General features: G+C 53.8%; 1 protein-coding gene and 1 long non-coding RNA gene across 2 annotated transcripts in view; both read right to left on the reverse strand.

Moving 5' to 3' along the window:
- LOC118022718 overlaps window positions 1-3,843 on the reverse strand; it is a 6,582-nt gene extending 2,739 nt beyond the window's left edge. Inside the window, exon 1 of the long non-coding RNA XR_004682550.1 lies at window positions 47-3,843. This is a non-coding gene — a long non-coding RNA (uncharacterized LOC118022718). The remainder of the gene's footprint in view (window positions 1-46) is intronic.
- Window positions 1-14,344, reverse strand: part of GPI (glucose-6-phosphate isomerase) — a 23,305-nt gene extending 8,961 nt beyond the window's left edge. Inside the window, exons 1-9 of the mRNA XM_035023480.1 lie at window positions 14,138-14,344; window positions 12,972-13,062; window positions 12,560-12,628; window positions 11,117-11,236; window positions 6,754-6,837; window positions 6,478-6,624; window positions 5,651-5,722; window positions 5,117-5,161; window positions 3,850-3,903 (exon numbers count right to left, since the gene is read on the reverse strand). Of these exons, the coding sequence (XP_034879371.1) occupies window positions 3,850-3,903; window positions 5,117-5,161; window positions 5,651-5,722; window positions 6,478-6,624; window positions 6,754-6,837; window positions 11,117-11,236; window positions 12,560-12,628; window positions 12,972-13,062; window positions 14,138-14,259 (804 nt within the window). The 5' untranslated portion in view covers window positions 14,260-14,344. The remainder of the gene's footprint in view (window positions 1-3,849; window positions 3,904-5,116; window positions 5,162-5,650; window positions 5,723-6,477; window positions 6,625-6,753; window positions 6,838-11,116; window positions 11,237-12,559; window positions 12,629-12,971; window positions 13,063-14,137) is intronic.
- Window positions 14,345-20,406: the final 6,062 nt, after the last annotated feature.

A 20,406-nucleotide genomic window follows, 5' to 3' on the forward strand; every position in this document is an offset into this window, starting at 1 on the left:
CCTCAGACCATACCTGGTGGGCCAGTTCTACCTACCTGTGCTTGACCTTGGTTCTTCAGACCTCACCTGGTGGGCCAGCTCTACCTGTCTGTGCTTGATCCTGGTTCCTCAGACCTCACCTGGTGGGCCAGTTCTGCCTACCTGGGCTGGACCCTGGGTCCTTAGACCTCACCTGCCAGGCCAGATCTACCTACCTGTGCTTGCTCGTGGCTCCTGACACTACGTAGTGGGCTAGCTCTGCTTACCTGTACCTCCTCTCAGTTGCTTACATCTAAGACATTTGGCTCTTACCTGGACTCAACTGTGACTTTTTAGATCTCACTGGACAGACCAAGTATTATGCACCTGCCCTGATCTTGGCATAGAGTTTACCTGACAAACCCTGCTGTACGCACCTGTGCTTAACTCATATGGACAGTACCAAGGATACAAACCCGTGCCAGATACAAACTCCGTAGACCTTACCTGAGAAACTCAATTCCACATATCTGTACCTGACCACAACTCGTCAGCCTTGCAAGACAGCTCTATAAGATAGGCAAAGCTACAGGTGCAATTCTGTCTGCCTACCTTGACCTTAACCTAGGAGATCCAGATCTAGGCACTTGCACTCAATCCTGGCTCCTGAGCTCTCACCTGAGAGACCAAGCCCTACCTTCCTGATGTCACTTCATTACCTCAGAAATCATCTAAGACATAGCGTTCTTTCTAGATAAACCTTACATGGCCTCCTTAGGCCTTACCTGACAGATCTGATCTACCTACCTATACCTAAACTCAATGGCAAGACAGAATTAAGTGAACCTAACCATGGTTCTTCAGGTCAACCTACCTCTGCTCACCCTTGGTTTCACAGATGTTACCTGAAAAACTCAGCTCTACCCATCTACACTTGGCCCCAACTCCTCAGGTTCAGAATACAAACCAGGGCCCGACCTCAGCAATTCAGACCTTACCTATTCGAGATCCAAAAGTACAAACCTGAATCTCACCTCCCCTCTCAAGCCCCACCTGACAAACCTGTTCTACATACCTGAGCTAGACCCAGAACTCATACACCTTTCGGATGCATGCAGTTCCCCATCCCTCTGCCTGACTCTAGCTTTTGTCTTTCCCCAGAGGACCCAGGACCACGTCCAGGATCATCAACCTACGCATCACCAGAACCGCTAGATATCCCCTGAGGGCACAGTTCTCACCTGGACCCAATCATGGATTTCTAGTCCTCACTTGTCAGACTCAGCTATGTCTGCCCTTCTTCGGCTCCAGTATCCTTACCTGAGCAACCCATTTCTACCTATACGTACCTCATCTTGGCTCCTCAGGCCTCCCTAAGAAACCTAGTTATATAGACCTTGTCTGATTCCAGCTCCTGTGACCTCAGACGGATGAGGTTCTGCAGCCCCCGCCCTGCCCCCCCGGCAGACTCCACTGTACAAACCTAACTTGAACGGACACCTCCCTCAGACCAGACTGCTCCTGGCTGCTTACCTCAGCCTGAGGGAAAACTGGTGAGAGCCCCTTGGTGCCTGAGAGACTTGAGCCTCAGACATCTCACCCTGTAGACGTGGTTCTCGAGGTCTTTATCTACCACAAGCCTCTCGGACTACACCTTACCAATGTAGTTCCTGTCTGTTCTTCACCTGCCCCCCAACTCCCCAGTCCTTACCTTTTATAACTCAGTGTATTCCTACCTTTTACTCACCTGGGCCCCTTGAGTCCCACCCCAGCCAGAACCCAGTGCCAGAACCTTGGGCTGGTTGTAGGTCCTCAAAGGCCTCTGCAACCCCTGAACTCTGCTTATCACACCTGGTCAGGATGCCAAGAGCCAGGTAGCTGACGTGACTCGGGGGACTATCTAGGTTTGCCTAATTCTAAGTTTTAATCACCTCATTTAAATAATCAGACACCCATTACCTGACACTCACTTTGCAGAACCAGCTGGACAGACCCCAGTGTATACACCCGTCCCATGCCAGGGACTTCAACTCACAGATCCAGGTTAAAGTACCTGTATGTGACTCTGGCTCCTCAAACCATCTCGAAATACCTGTGTCCTCCAGAATTCAGACCTCATCAGTACCTTTACCTGTTCTGGCTCCTCAGAACTCACCTGTACCTATCGTGGCTCGTCTTCAGACCCCACCAGCCAAAGTCAGCTCTCCCATGTGTGCTAACTCTGGCTGAGCCCTGAGAAACCCCACAATTTACTACTAAATTATTATTACTGCCTGATCCTGACACGAAGCTACCCCATGACTGACTCTAACTAACCAGGCTTCCCCACTTGTATGTTCCCCTACCAGACTGGCCTCTTCTGATCTTACCTCAGAGCCAGCACAATATCCCTATGTCTGTCCTGACCCTCCATCTCGCCTAAGAGATACTAGCTCCAGAAATTTCACCTGTCCCAGGCTCCTCAGATGTCACCTTCTTGATTCAAAACAATATACATACTTAGCGACCCGGGCAGGACCCTCTTCCAGCCACTGTGTATGTAGTTTGTCTGGCCTGGCCCAGGAGGCCTTCATTGTGCCCACCTCGGCCACTCAGGCCTCACTATCCAGCCCCAGCCCCACATTCATGTGCCCAACTGTCATTCCCAGGCCTTACCTGAGAGGCCTGGGCCTCGCCCTAAGCCGCCCCCTTCCCCATCACCTCTACATGCTGGGCAGTTATGGGCAGTGAGAAAACCCCACACAGGGTTTTGGCTAGCAGGAGACCCTCTTGTTCCTGACCACCACCTGTTGAGGCTCCAGATCCCAGAGAAGAGGTAGCAGGTGCCTCCCCTACTTTCTTAGACATGCAACATTTGTCAGAAGCTGCCCGATCTCTCTCGACCGGGGTTCCTCATCTGAGCCACAGGATGCAGAAAGTGATTTGAGTGACTTCTCGATTCTTCCAAGGATGGTACATAATTAGTCCCATTCTAGAAAGAAGTTAACTCATTACACACAACAGTTGCCTCAGAACATTTAGGGCTTAATGTTCTCCCAGACTCCAAGGCCTTTCGAGTTTTCAGAGGAGATCCCATCTGTGGATGCTGCCACCAAGCAAAGAGCTTCCGGTCTAAAGGCCTGGAAACAGCCCCAGTGGGAAACCCCCAACTGGACAATGGCCTCCCTGGTGCGCCTGCCCCAGTCACGTGTTAGAACAGCGCCCCCTGCCTTCCCAGCACCCACACTGCACCCTGCATCCCACAGCCGGAGCCCCTCTCCCAAGGCCAGCCGCAAGGCAAGGTCCCGCTCGCTGCTTGCTGCCTGACACCAGCCGTGGCTGTTGCAGAGAGGAGTCTGTGACGACCCCCCGCCAGACTGGCCCCAGCTCGGCCTCTCAGGCACGGTTTGCTCTGCAAGCTGCCTGACAAGGCCCCAGGCAGGCCCCAGGCCTGGCGCCACCTCTCTGCCACCTTGCAGCTGTTCCCACACCTCCTGACCGGGCCTGCCCAGTCGCACCTCCTGCCTCACCCTGCCCTGTGGCCTTTAGAGACTGCGGCTACAAGTTCAGAGAAAGGCCATCACTGAGAGTAACTCACAACCTCAGTTTAGTGAGGGGGGAGGGGTAGCTCCAGTTACCCCCCCGGGGGTGCTGCTGGCAGACACCCCGGGGAGTGTTGGCCTGGCCCTGCAAGCTCAGCTCGCCCTGCTGGAAGTGGAGCCCTCCTCCCGACGGGGCTGGTCCTGCCCACAAGCCTCCCTGAGGGCCTCTCAGCCCTTCCCAAAGCCAGGCATGCAGCAGGTGCTCAATAAAGGTTGACCTGACCTCACAGGCCCCTCATCTGTGGCACGGTGGTCATGCCTTGACCCAGGACACATAATTCCCCCAGCGCAAGGAAGTGCCTTTACTTACATCCCAGAACTCGAACATGTTTTGAGGGTCAATCCCAAACTCCTTCACTTTGGTCTAAAAAGGGGCAAAGGGAGAAAAGGAAAAAAACCTACGTTAGCTGGATGAGAACAGGAGCTCCAGGGTGCCAGGCGTCACGCTGTCCACGCTGCGGACGGACGGGGTGGGACTGGAGCGGCCTGTCAGTCCGGGGCAAGAACCGGCAGCGGCCACCCCCAGAACTGGACACAAGGCCAGCTCCCATCCAGCAACACCCATGGCCTGGTGCCTGTGAAGCCCCTCACACTGCCCTGCAAGAGGAGCCACCTGGACCTGTCGGGGTACAGACACTGACCCATGCAGGACATGTGGGAAACTGAGCCCAAGGCTGGAGCCCGAGCAGAGCGGGGGCCACATCCCAGGCCAGCTGTCACCCAGCCAGGACACCTGTCCAGTCCTTCCAATAGCAGAGATGCGGACTCTGCCCCAGGAAGCCTTCAGGAGATAACCAATCCTACCCCGTGGGTGCCCTGTCCCCTGGGCAGACAGGGTCAGCGACCCCTTATGCCGTCCCTAAGGAGACGCCTTAAGATGTCCTCCTGTCTCCCCTCCCTGGGCAGGTCAGCACTGGAGGCAGGGGTGGGGGTTGGACAAGAGGGGCAGAGGAGGGGGGAGGGAGTGGTCAGGACAACCTGAGAGTGGTTCCAGTTCTGACACAGCCCCGTACAAAGCCCACCACACAGCAAGTGTTCACCTGGTTTGTTACCCCGGGCACACAGCTCCGCCCAGCCCCACAACCCCACCCCACACCTCACACAGCCTCAGGCCAGGCAGACCGGGACAAATGGCAGGCAGGGGACCTCGTCCTCCTCCCAGCTCCACTGACTCATGCAGTCACCGGGCAAAAAATCCTTCAGTGGGGCTTAACCTCCTTATGTAAGAAATGGGATGCACCCCCACCCCTACCCCACACATCCCATGCGGGGAGAGGCCAAGGGCAGGCTGGTAGAGGCCAAAGGAGGTCATGTGTGTGGGTATGTGTGTTCTGGACATCAGTCAGGCCTGGGAGGTGGACACAGCCAACCGGATCCCTCTTTGGAGCTACAGAGATTTGATGGGAGGATGCAAAAGGGATGGTTTGCAGCTCACATCCCTCACAGGCAACCGACCCTTCTATCCCATCAGCCGAGCCAAGATCCCCAGGCCTGTGAACCACAACTCGACTTGAATATTCTGATAGGCCATGACCTTGACGTGACCAGGACGTCTGGGAGCCCACGTGGGCACTTACCGTGTTGGTAGACAGGGCAACAAAGTGCTTCGCAACTGCAGAAGGCTACAAGAGACAGAGCCAGGTTACACCAAACCCATCCCAGGGGGCCACCCAAGGGTAGTGAGCCTCCCATCTCTGGAGAAACCGAGGCCCTGGGTGGCACTGATTATTCCCAGTCCTTGGCTCTGAGGTTATTAGAGGAGCCCCATGTCAAGGTCAAGAGGACAGAAGAGTCAGAGGCCCATCCTACCTCCCAGGCACACAAGGCCCAGGTTCCCTCCCCTGTAAAGTGGGTGTGGCAGGGGGGTAGAGAGGATCCTCCCAGGCCAAGGGGCCTTGAAGTGCCTTCAGCTAATTTGAGCGGGTTCTGGCACATCTGACATGTCTGGGACTGGCAAAGCCAAATGCCTAAACGAAAAAGCAGGCACCAAGAGAGGCTGCCTCCTGCTGTCAACTTTGGGAGAAATAGGGCGACAGCATTAGCTTGGCCACTCAGGTGGATGGGAGCCCTTCCCAGCACACGCACTGCCCACCACCCACCCCAGCACTCACGTCCTTGGCCGACAGGAGAAACCACTCCTTCGCTGTCTCCGCATTCGTGATGGTCTCCTGGGTGGTAAAGGTCTGCGGCCAGAAGGTATAGCAGTCGGTCCCAGCTCGGGCTCAGTGTGGCCTAGAAGCCAGGGCCCAGTGGCAGAGGCCATGGGGGTGCCCACGAGCAGTGACAGTCACCCCACCTAACCTCCACCCACCTATCCACAAAGCCACAGTGAGTGGCTGTGTCTGGGCACGGGCCTGGAAGGGGTAATACCACCATCCTGGGATTCCAGGACTTCACAAGCAGAGGAACAGGAATCCTAGTAAAAGCCACAACCCCCACCCGCAGCCCCATTCCTCCACCACAGGTCAAAGGCCAGAGCATCTGCCAGGAAAGGGGCTGTGGCCACACCTGGGGCTCCCTTCAGCCCAGGCTAGGCTGTGATCTCAGAATTCAGATGGAATTCTTAATATTTTATGTGCATCGATGTGAGTAAACAGGGCGTAAATGACAACAAACAAAACCCTTATGTTATCTGGGCATGGCTCTGCAATCAGAAAGGAGCAGACATTAAGCACAGAGGTCTCAGAAAGACAAAAACAGTCCCAGCCTGGGCACAGATCCCAGAAAGCAAATGGATGTGGTCTTAAAATGAAGGTTCTAACTGACTAGTTCAGGCTTTCATCAGGAAACTTTGTTTGCCACCTGCCAAGAACAGTCTGAGGGCAGCGGGGCTGACCCGATCCACAAAGCACAGTGAGCCTGGGGATAGCGGCAAAGCATCCACCCAGCACCGCCCCCACCCAGGGCTGGGGAGCCAGGCCAGGACCAAGGCCCATACCTTGGAGGCAATGATGAACAGGGACGACTCAGGGTTCAGAGTGGCCAGAGTTTTGGCGATGTGGGTCCCATCGATGTTGGAGACAAAACAAACCCGGGGACCTCCTGAAGAGTACGGCTTAAGGGCTTCAGTCACCATGAGGGGTCCCTATGGGGAACCGCCGCATCAGAAAACAAGATTCCAGGGCCCACAGAGATGGGGAAGCCAGGTCTCACCCTGGAAAAACCAAGGCTCTGGGTGGGCCCCCTCACCCCATCCCTAGGGAGTCCTCCTCACCAGGTCAGAGCCGCCAATGCCAATGTTAATGACGTCCGTGATGGGCTTGCCCGAGTACCCCTTCCAGTCACCGCTCCGGACTCGCTGAAACAGAGTGGAAAGGGGGGATGCGTTCAGCTCAAAGCCCCCAGGATAAACCGCTGCTCAAAAGCACCCTCGCACCTCAGGTCCAACGTCCAGGTGTTCGCGGGGGCTTCCTGAGACCACACCAGCAGCTCCCTGCCGCACTCACCCCCAGCTAGACCCCATTTCATCATTAGCAAAGTGGGGGACAGTCCCACCTCTCAGGAATTCGCAAAACAAAGGCAAACTCTCAGCAGAACCTAAGGTATAAGAGACCGAGACAGGTGAAAGGCCAACTCCTGGGACTGGTCTGTGCCAGGGACAGGGCTATCAGACATGCAGCCAGCCCCTACGTGGACCCCACCGATTCCTGTCTCCTGGCATATTTTCCCCTCCTTATAGCACCCCCAAGCTGAATAAGGCCAACCTCTGCACCCATTGGGATACAATAACCTGTTAGTCGTGTCAAAGGAACCGCCTGGCTTCCTGGTGCTTACAATAAAATGCAAGAAAAGAGAAATAAAGGAAGAACTTTCAAGCAAACAAACAAAAAAAGCCAGGGGGACGCCTAGGCGGCTCAGTCGGTTAAGCGTCTGTCTTTAGCTCAGGTCATGATCCCAGGATCCTGGGATTGAGCCCCGCTTCCAGCTTTGCATTCAGTGGGGAGTCTGCTTTTCTCTCTCCCTCGCTTCTCCTCCCTCTCATGCTCCCTCCCCTGCTCAGCGGGGAGTCTGCTTCTCCCTCTGCCCCTCCCCCCAACTTGTGCGCGCGCGCGCTCTCTAATAAATAAAAAATCCTAAAAAAAAAAAGCCAGAATTGTTGGGTTTAGAAATTCCCAGCTTCTTTAGGCAACAAGAGATGCTAAAATTAAGAGATGGCTCCTTGGCAAAGATCAAACGCAGGAAGCTGTAACAAAAAGCAAAGTATGAAGAGGAAGCAGAGGATGTAGCTGTAAAACCTTCCTTTGCTTGGACCTCCAAAAGACCTAAGGTGGTAACACAGAAAACATTTTGGTCAAAGATAAGGCTTCTGGGCCACCTGGGGGGCTCAGTCATTAAGTATCTGCCTTCGGCTTAGGTCATGATCCCAGGATCCCGGGATCAAGGTCTGCATCGGGCTCCCTGCTCCGCGGGAAGCCTGCTTCTCCCTCTCCCACTCCCCTGCTTGTGTTCTCTCTCTCGCTGTCTCTCTCTCTGTCAAATAAATAAATAAAATCTTAAAAAGATAAAAAAATAAAAATAAGAGAAATGCAGGAACTACTATGTTTGTACCTAATTTACATGAGGAGGCTCTTGACTTCTGGCTGACACTGTAATGGGATATGGCCTTAGGAGAAGGTGAGGAAGGTATTCTCCATGTGGAAGGAACATGAATCACTGGGAGCCTGAAGGCAGGCTATGTAGCCAGCTTCCAAGATGGTTCCCAATGGTCCTCACCTCTTGGCATTGCATTCATGTCCTTGTGCTGTCCCCTCCTACTTTGATCAGAGGTGACCTGTACAACCAACAGGGTATTACAGAAATGACAGATGTAATTTCTGATGCTACTTCAAAGTAATAAAGGACCTTGAGGCACTCTGCCTTGCTAAGCTCTCTTGGATCCCTCATTTGGGGAAATCAGCTGTCTTGTGATGAGGACACTCAGCCTCTAGAGAGGTCCACAAGGTAAGGAACTAAAGCCTCCCAAAAGCCAGCACTAATTGCTAGCGAGTCATCTTGGAAGCGGATACTCCAGGCTCCATCCATCAAGCCTTCAGGGGACTGCTAACCTTGGCCAACATCTTGTCTACAACCTTAGGAGACCAGAACCAGCCTGCACAGCCACGGCCAATCCTGATCCACAGGAATGTTGACTTTTGTTGACAGACGCTAAGTTTTGGAACCATTTATTACACATCAATAGAAAACTAGTAAATAGATCTTTCCCAAAACCAGTAACAGCCAGCAACGTTTTTTGTTTATTTTTGTTTTGTTTTTTTTATATACGACAATCAATTGCCATGGGAAATTTTCCATCAATACAGAAATAAAGTTGCTCAGCTTCTCAACCCTTAACCTCACCATTAAAGTTTCGGTACATTAAAGCATCCCAGAGAAGAAAATTGTAGGTCTTTAATAGGATTACACACACCCGGGGCGCCCGGGTGGCTCAGTCATTAAGCGTCTGGTCTTTGGCTCAGGTCACGATCCCAGAGTCCCGGGATCAAGCCCCGCATCGGGCTTCCCGCTCTGCGGGAAGCCTGCTTCTCCCTCTCCCACTCCCCCTGCTTGTGTTCCCTCTCTCGCTGTGTCTCTGTCAAAAAAAAAAAAAAAAAAAAAATCTTAAAAAAAAAAATAAGTTTACACACACCCTTTATCTGACCCAATGGCGTTTTACAACACGTGCCCATTCGGCAACTTCCACTTTGAACTTCATAGCACATCCTGCACGGTGTGGCAGCTCAATGTAACCACAGCTGCCTCATATCTGCTGGTGCCTGGGACCACACCGTGTGAACATACGCTGACGTCACTAATCAGTACTCTGATAAATGGGCTCGGGTTGTGTGTTTAATTTTTATTTTATTCTATTTTTAAATTTTATTTATTTATTTGACAGAGAGAGAGAGAACACGTGCACAAGCAGGGGGAGCGGCAGGCAGAGGGAGAGGGAGAAGGAGGCTCCCCGCTGGGCAGGGAGCCCGACACGGGGCTCGATCCCAGGACCCTGGGATCATGACCTGAGCCGAAGGCAGACGCTTAACCGACTGAGCCCCCCAGGTGCCCGTTTGTTTAATTTTTAAATAAAATTTTTTAAAAGATTTTATGTTTAAGCCATGTCTACACCCGACGTGGGGCTCGAACTCACGCCCGAGATCAAGAGTCACATGCTCCACCGACTGAGCCCGCCAGGCGCCCCAAGCTCAGGTTGTTTTTGATTTCTACCACTAGACAAGATCATGGTGAACATCCTCAACCCAACCTTGGCGAACTTGTAAGAGCACAGCCACTGGGGAGTGTTCCTTACGTGTAACTGCTGCCACTCAGTAGCATTTTTTGAACTATAAATACCCCATTCGCCGAGTCAGGTATCTTGAAGCCAGCTGTAAGGGCGGGCTTTCCTGGAAATAGCTTCCCAGACAGCCAGGACCACGCTCTCCACACAGCCGACCTGAGCACGCACACGTTCGATGAGCTTCTGCCGCACGTCAGCTCCACCACTCGCCACCGATGACGGGGAAGGCCCTTCCCTACACCCGGCACACAGGCGCTGACCAGCGTTAAGGGACATTCTGGAATCCAGACTCCCAGCAGGCTGCCAACCTGTCCTCACCCGCGGGAGTCCCGCTCACTTGGCTATCAGGCCTCCAGGATTGACGGTCAGATCACTGCTGCCATCTGAGGTCTGAAGTGGCTCTGAGCCAAAGCAACCAGACTTGGACCAGCCACCGGCAGGGGCCGCTGGTTCCAGGGACAAGCGGCCTAGAGCCCAGATTATCACTCCCAGAGCGTGCACAGCCCATACGTACAATGTGCACATGCACACACATGACCCCCGCACCCCAGGCTTGAGGATGGCCCCTAACCCTTGCAGAATCACCCCTGGGATAGACACTGCGGTAACAGTGGTTGACATGGGGAAATAGCTAGCTGGTTGAGGCAATCCCTACACCACCACCCCCCAACAGGAAAAGGGGGCACGGTTATGAGCATCAACACGGACCCAGAGACATATCTTACTTATTTATAAGTACAAATAGGCTGCAGGAGAGTAGGTAAAAATGAACCCGTGTGTGTGAATACATGTGCACACGTGTTTCAAAGAGGAGGACACAGATGTACACATACATAGCACACGCACAGGAAGCTTCCAGAAGATCTCACAGGAAACCCTATAAATGCGGCTTCTGGAGAGTTGGCTGGGGGTACGGCCAAGCAAATGTTAACACACTGATTTTATCTAGTTCCAGCCTAGAAAAGGAAGGCATATCGCTAAAAAGATTAGAAAAGGCAAGTCTCTCCCCTACTATCCCACCCCTCAGGGGCCTCGCTTTTCTTTTTGGATCTCCGCCCTGGCTGGATGGTCACCACGAGCCCACAGGTGTCTAGAGTTCGGCGAGAAGGCTGCTCTGTGGCCGCCCGCGGTAGGTTCCTTCACCACAGGGGCAGGGAAATTCCCTCAGAACACGGGGTGATCCCGCAGATCGCCTCCACCTCAGGCTGCAGTGAGGCCGTGGGTCCTCTCCAAGCAAGGCCCCCAGATTCCCAGACCCACGCGCACACGCGTGGCCAAAGGCACGTCCAGCGCAGCAGCGGCCTACCTGGCAGAAAGACTTCATCTTCTCCAGGACCCTGTTGACCTCTGGCATCACATCCTTGCCATCTACCAGAATGGGTGTGTTCGCCCGGTTCCGCAAGGCCACGTGCAGCACCGCCCGATCCTGGGGACGACAGTCAGTGCGTGAAGACCCCCACCCCAGGGCAGCCACCCCGGCTGGGGCAGTGAGGGCCCGGTGCAACATGGCCCTCACTCCACTGGACACACCCCCCCGAGGTCTACTGACAGTCACAAGGGGAGGGAGACCTGGAGAAGCCCAGAACAAGCCCAGAGGGCCCGTAGCTGTTCAGGGCATGAAAAGCCAGGGAAAGAGGAACAGAGTGAGCAAAGGCAGAGAATGGGGACAACACAGCAATAAACAGCTTCAGAGGACCAGGGTTCGTTAAGGCTGGTCTCATTGTCTACATGAGAGCACATTGGTGTCTTTGCCAGCCCCTTCTAAAAAGTACGCCCAGCCGCCTGGATGTGGAGCAAAGCAGGCAACTCAAACGGCCCTCGCCAAGCAGCCCCATCATGCTAACTGCCAAAAACCAAATGCACCTGTAGGCCTGTGACAGGTGCCAAGAAGCTGGCCTTGTCATGTGAGAGCAACAGTCCCATCAAGCTGAAGCCGGGAGAGGAGCCCTTGAAGGAAACAGATCTAAAGACTCCAGGTGGGCAGGAAAGGGATGGTCGCTGGACTCCAAACCAAGGAGAGGCCCACTAAGGTGGAGAACTTCATGCCACTCTGCCCTCACCCTGCCCAACTTCACTCCTGTCCCCCATTCCATAGGAAAATGCACTCCTCCAGGAAGCCCTCCTTGACTGCAGCCTCCCTTAGCCAGCAGCAAGACAAGTGGAGTTTGAAACCTCTGTCTCTTACAGATATGATGTCTCGGGTAAGTGATTTGCCCTCTGAACCTCAGCTTCCTGGGGCATAAAAAGAGAATGCTAACCCTGTGAGTAAGAGACTCTGAGCACCCAGTGATTATTATGCCCCCAGGCTGCCACAGCAATTCAGGAACAGGGCCCCCAAGCCCTGGCCTTATCGCTGCTTCTTACTGACTGTACCACAGAGGAAGCGGAGCTTATGTCCTAAGATTCCTCTTTTCACTAAAAAAACATGCAGCAAAGATAGCCCCGAGGTAAGTTTTCTAAGCATGCCTTGAGAAGCCATCTCCCTGCAAGCCTGAGACGTGCTCTCCCCAGGCAGACACTGGGAGCCATTCCACGCTCACCAGATCGAGACAGCCAGTCCCGGGGAGGATGCACCCCACGGCCCTGCAACCCACCCTAGGAAACAGGCTTTCATGCCCCTCGTTAGGCAAAAACATTGCTTAAGAAGGGAGATGAAGACACAGTGTGATGCTCTCAGTCAGATGAACCCCAAAGGGAAGGAAGAGGCCCTGAAGGGTAGGCAGTGTCTGCCGTCCACAGACCAGCTCACCTCTGTGAAGTTGATCTTCTCGCCGCTGAACATGCGCTCCCGGGCAGCCTCCACACCCCTGGACTTGGCCTGAGAGGAGAAGATGCTAAGGCTTGATCCCATCCACACTGGCGACCAAGAGCGCAGGCCACCAAGCTCTGGGCTTGATGCAGCCCCCAATGGGGCTGACAGATGGCTGCAGCCTGCTGCCCTCCCCCGCTGCCTGCAAAGGGTCTGCCCTGGGTCCCCTGGGATGCTGGTCAGAACCTGAGCCAGGGGGCAGGAGCTCAGAGCCCTACACTGGCACAGAGGCAGTGACCGAGGTCCACCGAGAGAAGGAAATAAAGCTGCTCAAGGACCGGGGGCTCCCAGGAGCCCAGCTCACTTGCCAAGCCGTGGGTCACAGGTCAAGCCCCCCACAGCAGAACATTACCAGGTCCACCAGCATCTGCATCACAGTTTCGGTCACAAGGTTCTTTGAGTAATCCACCAGAATATGCCCATGGTTGGTGTTCAGGTTCAAGCTGAAAAAGATGGCAGAAACCAATGGCCACACCCCAGTTCTCCCCTACCTATTCTCTGACCAGAGCTGCATCCAGAGAAAAACATCCCCCCGAGCCACACCCCAAACAAGCCTCAGCTGCCCAGCACCGTGGTGGTGTCCCTCACCTGTCTGCCCACCAGCAGCGGCAGCATAGTGAAAGGGACCACCCTCGCAGAAGGGAGGTGCAGACCCCTCCTGAGGAGCCATTCCTCTGCTAAACCGGCGAAGACAAACAGCTGGGTGCACAGCCCCTGCCTAGCCAGGGGAGTGACCATTCCCTCCTAGAGCCTCCACGCTGCGACTCTCTCAGGGGCGGACTCAGAAGGCAGGGCTGGCCATGGGGACTTCCAGTCCGGAGCCACAGACGCCCCCTCCCCAACACACCCGCACCAGTCACCAGAGCACCCCGAGATTCCTGCCCCCCCCCCAAGATTTCCTCCAACAGACTTCCTTCCATTTCCTGGTCGTTCATGGGGCTCCACACCGAGCCTCTTTCGCAGAAATCATGCCCCCTCATCTCCACCCTTCCCCCACGGCTCCCTGCAAATCCCCCAGGCCTGCGCAGCCTGATGGCACCTCGCGGACGTCCCCACCCGCTCGGGGCCAGGAGCGGGGGGAAGGCGACAGCCCTTACCCCGCCTCCTGCGTCAGCGAGGGCCCCTGCCCACAACTGCGGAAGGAGTCCCTTCTCAAATGGCAGGGGCTAGGAGGACAGGGGCGGGGGGGGGGCGACAAGAGGTGGAGAGAGAGAGGCCCCTGCAGAGACGCAGTCGCGGAGGAGCCGGCTTCTCATGACTAAGCAGCCCGGGTGCCGAGCCCTCCGGCGAGCCCGCGAGCCCCCCAGGAACCTCCTTCAAGGAGGCGTCAAGGACGAACGGAGGCCTGGGCCCCGATCCGTGGCGGGGGCGGCCGAGAACCCCCGCCGAGGACGGCCGAGGACCCCCGCCAAGGACCGCCGGCCGCGCCGTGCCGACCCCGGGCCTGCACACCTGACCCCGTGCGCCCGGATCCAGCTCCCGCCCGGCCGCGCCCCGCCTGTGGCCCCGCGCGCGCACCTGAAGTGGCTGAAGCGTTCCTTGTCCCCCTCGAAAAGGCGACGCAAGTTGAGATCAGAGCCGTGCTCGCGGTGCCATTTCAGCAGCTTCTGGAACTGCGGATTCTGGGTGAGCGCGGCCATGGCGACAGCAGCGGGGTACACGGGCTTGGACGAGCTTGGAGGAGGAAGAGGGGGTGGGCGGTGCGCAGCTAGCGGAGGCCGGGTGCGCGCAGCGGCCTTTATGGCGCAGGCGCAGCGTCCGCCCCGCCCCGCCCGCCCCCTCCCCCCACGCTGTCCGCGCCCTCGGGGCGACCTTGGCAGCATCTGCAGCTCTGGGGCCTTAGCTTGTCTCTCCTTGCAACAGGTCAGCCACTTGGTCGGCCAGCCTATGATTGGAAGTGACTGCGGTAAAGAGGCCGAGCTCCCCATGCCCCGGCCAGCTTCCTTCGTCCATTCATTCATTCAGCACCTTCCACATCCCAGGTCGTGCTCCAGGTGTTGAGGATACAAAGTGATAAATAAAATATGTGTGTGGGGGGGTCAGAGGCAGGTAGGTGCTACTGACAAAAGGAAAGCTGGAAGGGGTGATGGGAATTGGGATTGCAGTTTTTTTTTTTAGATTTTATTTGAGAGAGAGAGCATGAGGGAGAGAGAGAGCAGAAGCAAGGGAGAGAGGCAGAGGGAGGGGAAGAAGCAGGCTCCCTGATGAGCAGGGAGCCCAATGTGGGGCTTGGTCCCAGGACCCTGGGATCATGACCCGAAAGGAAGGCAGACGCTTAACCCATGGAGCCACCCAGGCGCCCCAGGGTTGCAATTTTGAATAGAATGGCCAAGGGAAATGACAAGTGGAGGTGACTTTTTGAGCAAAAGCCTGAAGAAGGTGAGGAAGTCAGCCAATTAGATGTCTGGGGGGAAAGTGTTCAGGCAAAGGGAAGAACGGCTGGAAAATTCCCCTGCGAACATGCTCAGGTGTTTCAGAAGCAGAAGGAGGCACGTGTGGCTGGAGTGGGGTGAATGAAGGAAAGAGAAACTGAGGTCAGAGAGAAGGAAAGCAACAAAACCACATAGAACTTGTAAATCCAGGTTGCCTGCGTGGCTCAGTCGGTTAAGAGTCTGCCTTTCGGGGGCGCCTGGGTGGCTCAGTCAGTTAAGTGTCTGCCTTCGGCTCAGGTCATGATCCCAGGGTCCTCAGGGGGAAGGCTGCTTCTCCCTCTCCCACTCCCCCTGCTTGTGTTCCCTCTCTCACTGTGTCTCTCTCTGTCAAATAAATAAATAAAATCTTAAAAAAAAAAAAAAGAATCTGCCTTTGGCTCAGGTCATGATCCCAGTGTCCTGGGAGGCATCAGACTCCTTGCTCAGTGGGGAGCCTGCTTCTCCCTGTCCCTCTGCCTGCAGCTCCCCCTGCTTGTGTGCTCTTGCCCCGTCTGTGTCAAATAAATAAAATCTTAAAAAACAAAAACAAACTTGTAAGTCCTTGTGAAAATTTTGGTTTTCTGAGAGAGATAGGAAGCCATCGAAGGGTTCCAAGCAGTGGAAGGACATCATTTGACAAGCTTTACAAAGGATCAGACCCACAGTGTAGCAGGAATGGAAGTAAGGAAAACAGGTAAGAGGCAGGCCAGGGAAGAAGGTGACTGAGTCAAGGTAGTAGGAGTTGGGCATGGTGATCTAGACACACTGAGTGAAGAACTAAGAGACAGAAAAAGAACAGTCAAGGTAAACATCCAGTTTTTAATACAAGTCCCTGGAAAAATGGAATTGTCCTCACATCTTGGAGAGATGAAAGTTCTTTTTTGGGGGGGGGGAAGATCACAAAATCTGTTAGAAATCTAAGTGTAGATATCGAATTGGGTGTTTCTGACTGGAGTATGGGGAGAGAAGTTTCGAGCTGGAGGAAAAACTTGAGAGTCATCAGTGGATAGATTGCATTTGAAGTCAGGAGCCTCGGTGAGAGTCTGGATGAGACAGTATGTATATATGGTTCAGAGGAGCAGAGGTCCAAGAACTGGGCACCCAAATTGAGCCTCTCCATTGTCTGCTTCCCCTAGAGAGGCCAGCCACCTGGGACTGAGCCCTGTCCTGCTGCCACCCCGGCCACCTCCCAGCTCCATGGAGTCACTGCCCCCTCTGACCTCTGCAAATGGCTTTTCCCTTCCTGCCCAGGAATATCCTGCCCAGGGGTCCTAAAGACTCAGGAAGAAAATAGGGAAAGGCTGAAGACTGAAGAAATGAGTGGTCAATAGGACTTTACAGGGAGCCACCCTGTCCACATGGGCCCTTACTCACCCAGAGTTTTGAGTCAACTGTCAACTCTGAGATATAACTGAACTTTCCATACTCAGCACACCCGACAGCACTGAATGGCATCTGTTCTGGAGTCCCTGAGAAATACTCCAACCAGAGTTTCCCATGCAAGCCAGTGCCTTGTCTACACAGAATAGCACATCCCATCGCTAAATCCTGTGTTTCATAACCTCATCCAAAAGGAAGGCTAGCCTCAGTAGCCACCGCCCCAATCATCACTTGCCCTGTGATTCCTCAGATGACCCTAGCCCAACCGTAGCCACTGACTGCCTTTTTCTAGTAGGCTCTTTCTGGTGACCACAGTGGATGTCTGTTGTCTTTATCCAAAACCACTGCATCCCACTCCCGTGTCTCTTTCTTTGCCTCCCCGATTGCATCAGCATGACCTAAATCAGCCAAACAAGTACCAGCAGGAGAAACTCAGTTTTGTGTAGGGTTAAGTTGCCCCTTCTGGAAGAGTAGGCCGGAGGATCAGTCTGGTCTGAAGGAAAACAATGCAGAGAGCAACCCCCGGAGAGATGCCAGAGTCAACTTCACAGGGCCCGAGTTCCTGGTGCCAGGCCACCTCCGTCTGTGGCTGGAGCATAAGTCAGTGATTTCCCTTAGTGTTGATGTTGTTTGGAGCTGGGCTGTCATTTATAGCTGCAAGTCTTTCCAAAGGTTTTCTGGGTGTTCACCTAAGTACTGCCACACTGCTTCTCTAATGTGGTCTCCTGGCCACTTGAACCCCACAGGTACTGCTTTGGTTATGAAGAAGAGGCTGGACATAAGGCCTGATGATTGCCTTTTTGAAGGCTTTATTTTCTCTTTGACATTCTCTGATATACACCTCCGGCAGTTTGGCCTCTGTGATTCCCAGCAGGTTCAACTACTCCAGATGTCCCAGTAATATTTTAAGTTCGACATTGTGCTTTGAAAACCCAGTTACATGCATTTTCTTTCTTTCTTTCTTTCTTCTTTTTTTAAGATTTTATTTATTGGGGCGCCTGGGTGGCTCAGGGTTAAGCGTCTGCCTTCGGCTCAGGTCATGATTCCAGGGTCCTGGGATCGAGCCCCGCAACAGGCTCCCTGCTCCGCGGGGAGTCTGCTTCTCCCTCTCCCACTCTCCCTGCTTGTGTTCCCTCTCTCACTCTCTCTGTTAAATAAATAAAATCTTAAAAAAAGAGAGAGAGAGCGATAGGAAACAAATATGAAGAGACAAAGGAGATCATTATTACTTGAAGGTCATGCATCATCCAACTACTAGCATTGTTACTGCTTCTGCTAGTTGACTGTGTTTGGAGCTCTGCGCCAAATGCTCTCCCATATAATCCTTACAGCAGCCCTGTTATCCCGCTGTCCTCCCCACTTAACAGACAGGTTAAGAAATCTGAAAATAGCCACTCTGTTGCTACGTGGAGCAGCAATCCAAGGTTGCCTGATTTCTTTATCACAAATAAGAGCCCTGTTCTTTATCACAACCCTGTCCTGCCTGCCACTTTCTGGCAATTCCCCATCATCCCAATTCTGTTTTAACCTCAATTAGGCCTCTATGATATTAATTCCAATTGACAGGGTAGAATTTTACAAGTGGAAAAGGCCAAGAATGGCATCTCAAACAGAAAGGACAGGAGCTTAATCATAGGAAACAAACTGAGGGTTGCTGGAGGGGGTGGGATGATGGACACTGGGGAGAGTATGTGTTGTAATGAGCACTGGGTATCATATAAGACTGATGAATTACAGACCTGTACCCCTGAAGCAAATAATACATTACATGTAAATTAACTGAATTTAAATAAAATAAAAAGAAAGGACAGCAGCATGGAAAAAGTCAGAGAGGTAGGAAAATCCAACCACTGTGTTAACACTGGTCCCTTTGTACCGGATCTAAGGATTTGCGTAGGGCAACAGGGAGAAACCCTCCAGGGAAGGTGCTGTGTGTGGGAGGGTGATCAGTTACTGGAGTGTGAGGTTAGCATCCCGGATCAAATCTCGCGGGATGGTTTGGGATTTGGAGTTTGGGAAATTTTCAGTGTAAGGTAATTTTACGTTCCCACAAAAGTTAAACCCTACTGTTTTCTACCACCATGACCACCATCGCCACCACATGTTGTGCCAAAGCCCTGTCTACAACTACCCATAGTGTTCAGATACCTTAAGATCCTGAGGGCAGTGAAGCTTGGAGGGCTGGACTAAGCCACAGACGAAAGAAAACCGGGCTCAGAGCCTAGTGCAGCCTTGGAAAACCTGATGGGTCCCACTGAATATTTGCGAAACTAGCACTTAGTGAGCCCGTGGCGAGCGAGCAAAGTTCCAAACAAGAGCCCTGTTCTGTAGATGGGGAAACTGAGGCATGGGCGTTTAGGTAAGTCAGGCCTTAATTCGGGACAGCTGGACAGGAGTCAGGCAGGATCTGGAGCCTAGGGAATCACCCACTAAAGTAGGAGATGGTGCAGGGGGAGGAGAGGGGAGAGGCAGTTCTGCGGCTGAGTTGAAGGAGCCCACGGGAGGTCGGGCGCGGGGCGATCCACGCCGACGGATTTTCGCCAGCTGTTCTGGGGAAGCGCACCCACCGGGATGCCGAGTCATGGCGGCCCGGCGAGAGCCAGAGAACTGCGCCTCCGAGGAGCCGCACGGAGCTCCTACCACGGTAGCCACTCTCAGGAGAGGGCGGTGCGCACGAGCCTACGTGCAGCCAAGGCGGGATCGGCGCAGGTCGGGGGCGGTTGCGCGCACGCGTCTGCGTGTGGGCTCGCACGTCCGGGGTGCACGTGTGCGCATGTCCCCGCGCTTAGGGGGTTGGGGGGCGCTGGGGCGCAAAGAGAACTAGCAAACGTCTCCGTCCGCACGTCTGGGATGGACGTGCGCGCGCATGTGCGCAAAGTCTGAGTGGGGCGGGTGTGCGCGTGCGCACGCGAGCAGAAACGCGAGTGGGGTCGCCAGCGCCCCCTGCAGGCCGCGGGCTTGTTCTGCGTCGCGATGTTTGCCTGCGCGACAGAGATTTGTCGCTTCGGGATGTCGCCCCCAGATTTTCCCTGTGACTCCATGGTTAGGTGCTTGAAAAAAATTCCTTACCGCACAAAGGCGTGGGTTTCCACGAGAATAGAAAACTATAGTTACTAAAAAGCTATATAATCCTGCTTGCAGTTCTAATGTCAATTTCACGTCACAGTTCTGGTACAAACTCTGGTCATCATATATTATTCTTTTAGATGTGAGAGTTAATTCTGAGTCATTTTTTTTTTTTTTTTTTTTTTTTTAGCATTAGAATTTGCTCAATAATTTGCCCATCGACACCTCGTTTGGTCTGGCTCCTCTGGAATTGCTTCGCACTGTTCTGCACCCCGGCCATGTGGCCGTGAACAAGACTTGTCCCCTTCTCACAGGAGGCCTTTGTTCTAGTGAGAGGGATAAAGGCAAACTCAATTCCAGGGGAGGGCTAAGTGCTGTAATGAAAAACAACGCGAGGGTGCCTGGGTGGCTCAGTTGGTTAAGCAACTGCCTTCGGCTCAGGTCATGATCCTGGAGTCCCTGGATCGAGTCCCGCATCGGGCTCCCTGCTTGGCAGGGAGTCTGCTTCTCCCTCTGACCCTCCCCCCTCTCATGTGCTCTCTCTCATTCTCTCTCTCTCTCAAATAAATAAATAAAATCTTTAAAAAAGAAAAACAATGCGAGTAGAGGCTGGGCTCTGGCCCAGAAGAGAACAAATGGAGGCAGAAGCAGGGAGCACTGTGGGAACAGAAGGCAGGTGGGCACTGGGGGAGGGATGCTGAGGTTGGCAGAAGTGTATGGGAAACCCTGAGGCCAGACAGGGAAAGGCAGGAGCCAGGTGAGGACCAGATTGTTGGTAGAATATTTAAGAAAATGATGGAATTCAAATGTGCTTGAAGATAGATTTGTGGGACCTGCTAGATGAGGAGAGTAAAGAAAAGAATTAAGAATGTCTTCTAAGATTTCTGCCAGAGCAGCTGGGTGGATGGATGGTGGCACCTCTTAGCAAGG

This window comes from Mirounga leonina, unplaced genomic scaffold (assembly GCF_011800145.1).
Source record: "Mirounga leonina isolate KUSES-001 unplaced genomic scaffold, KU_Mleo_1.0 Mir_177, whole genome shotgun sequence".
Classification (NCBI taxonomy): Eukaryota; Metazoa; Chordata; class Mammalia; order Carnivora; family Phocidae; genus Mirounga; species Mirounga leonina.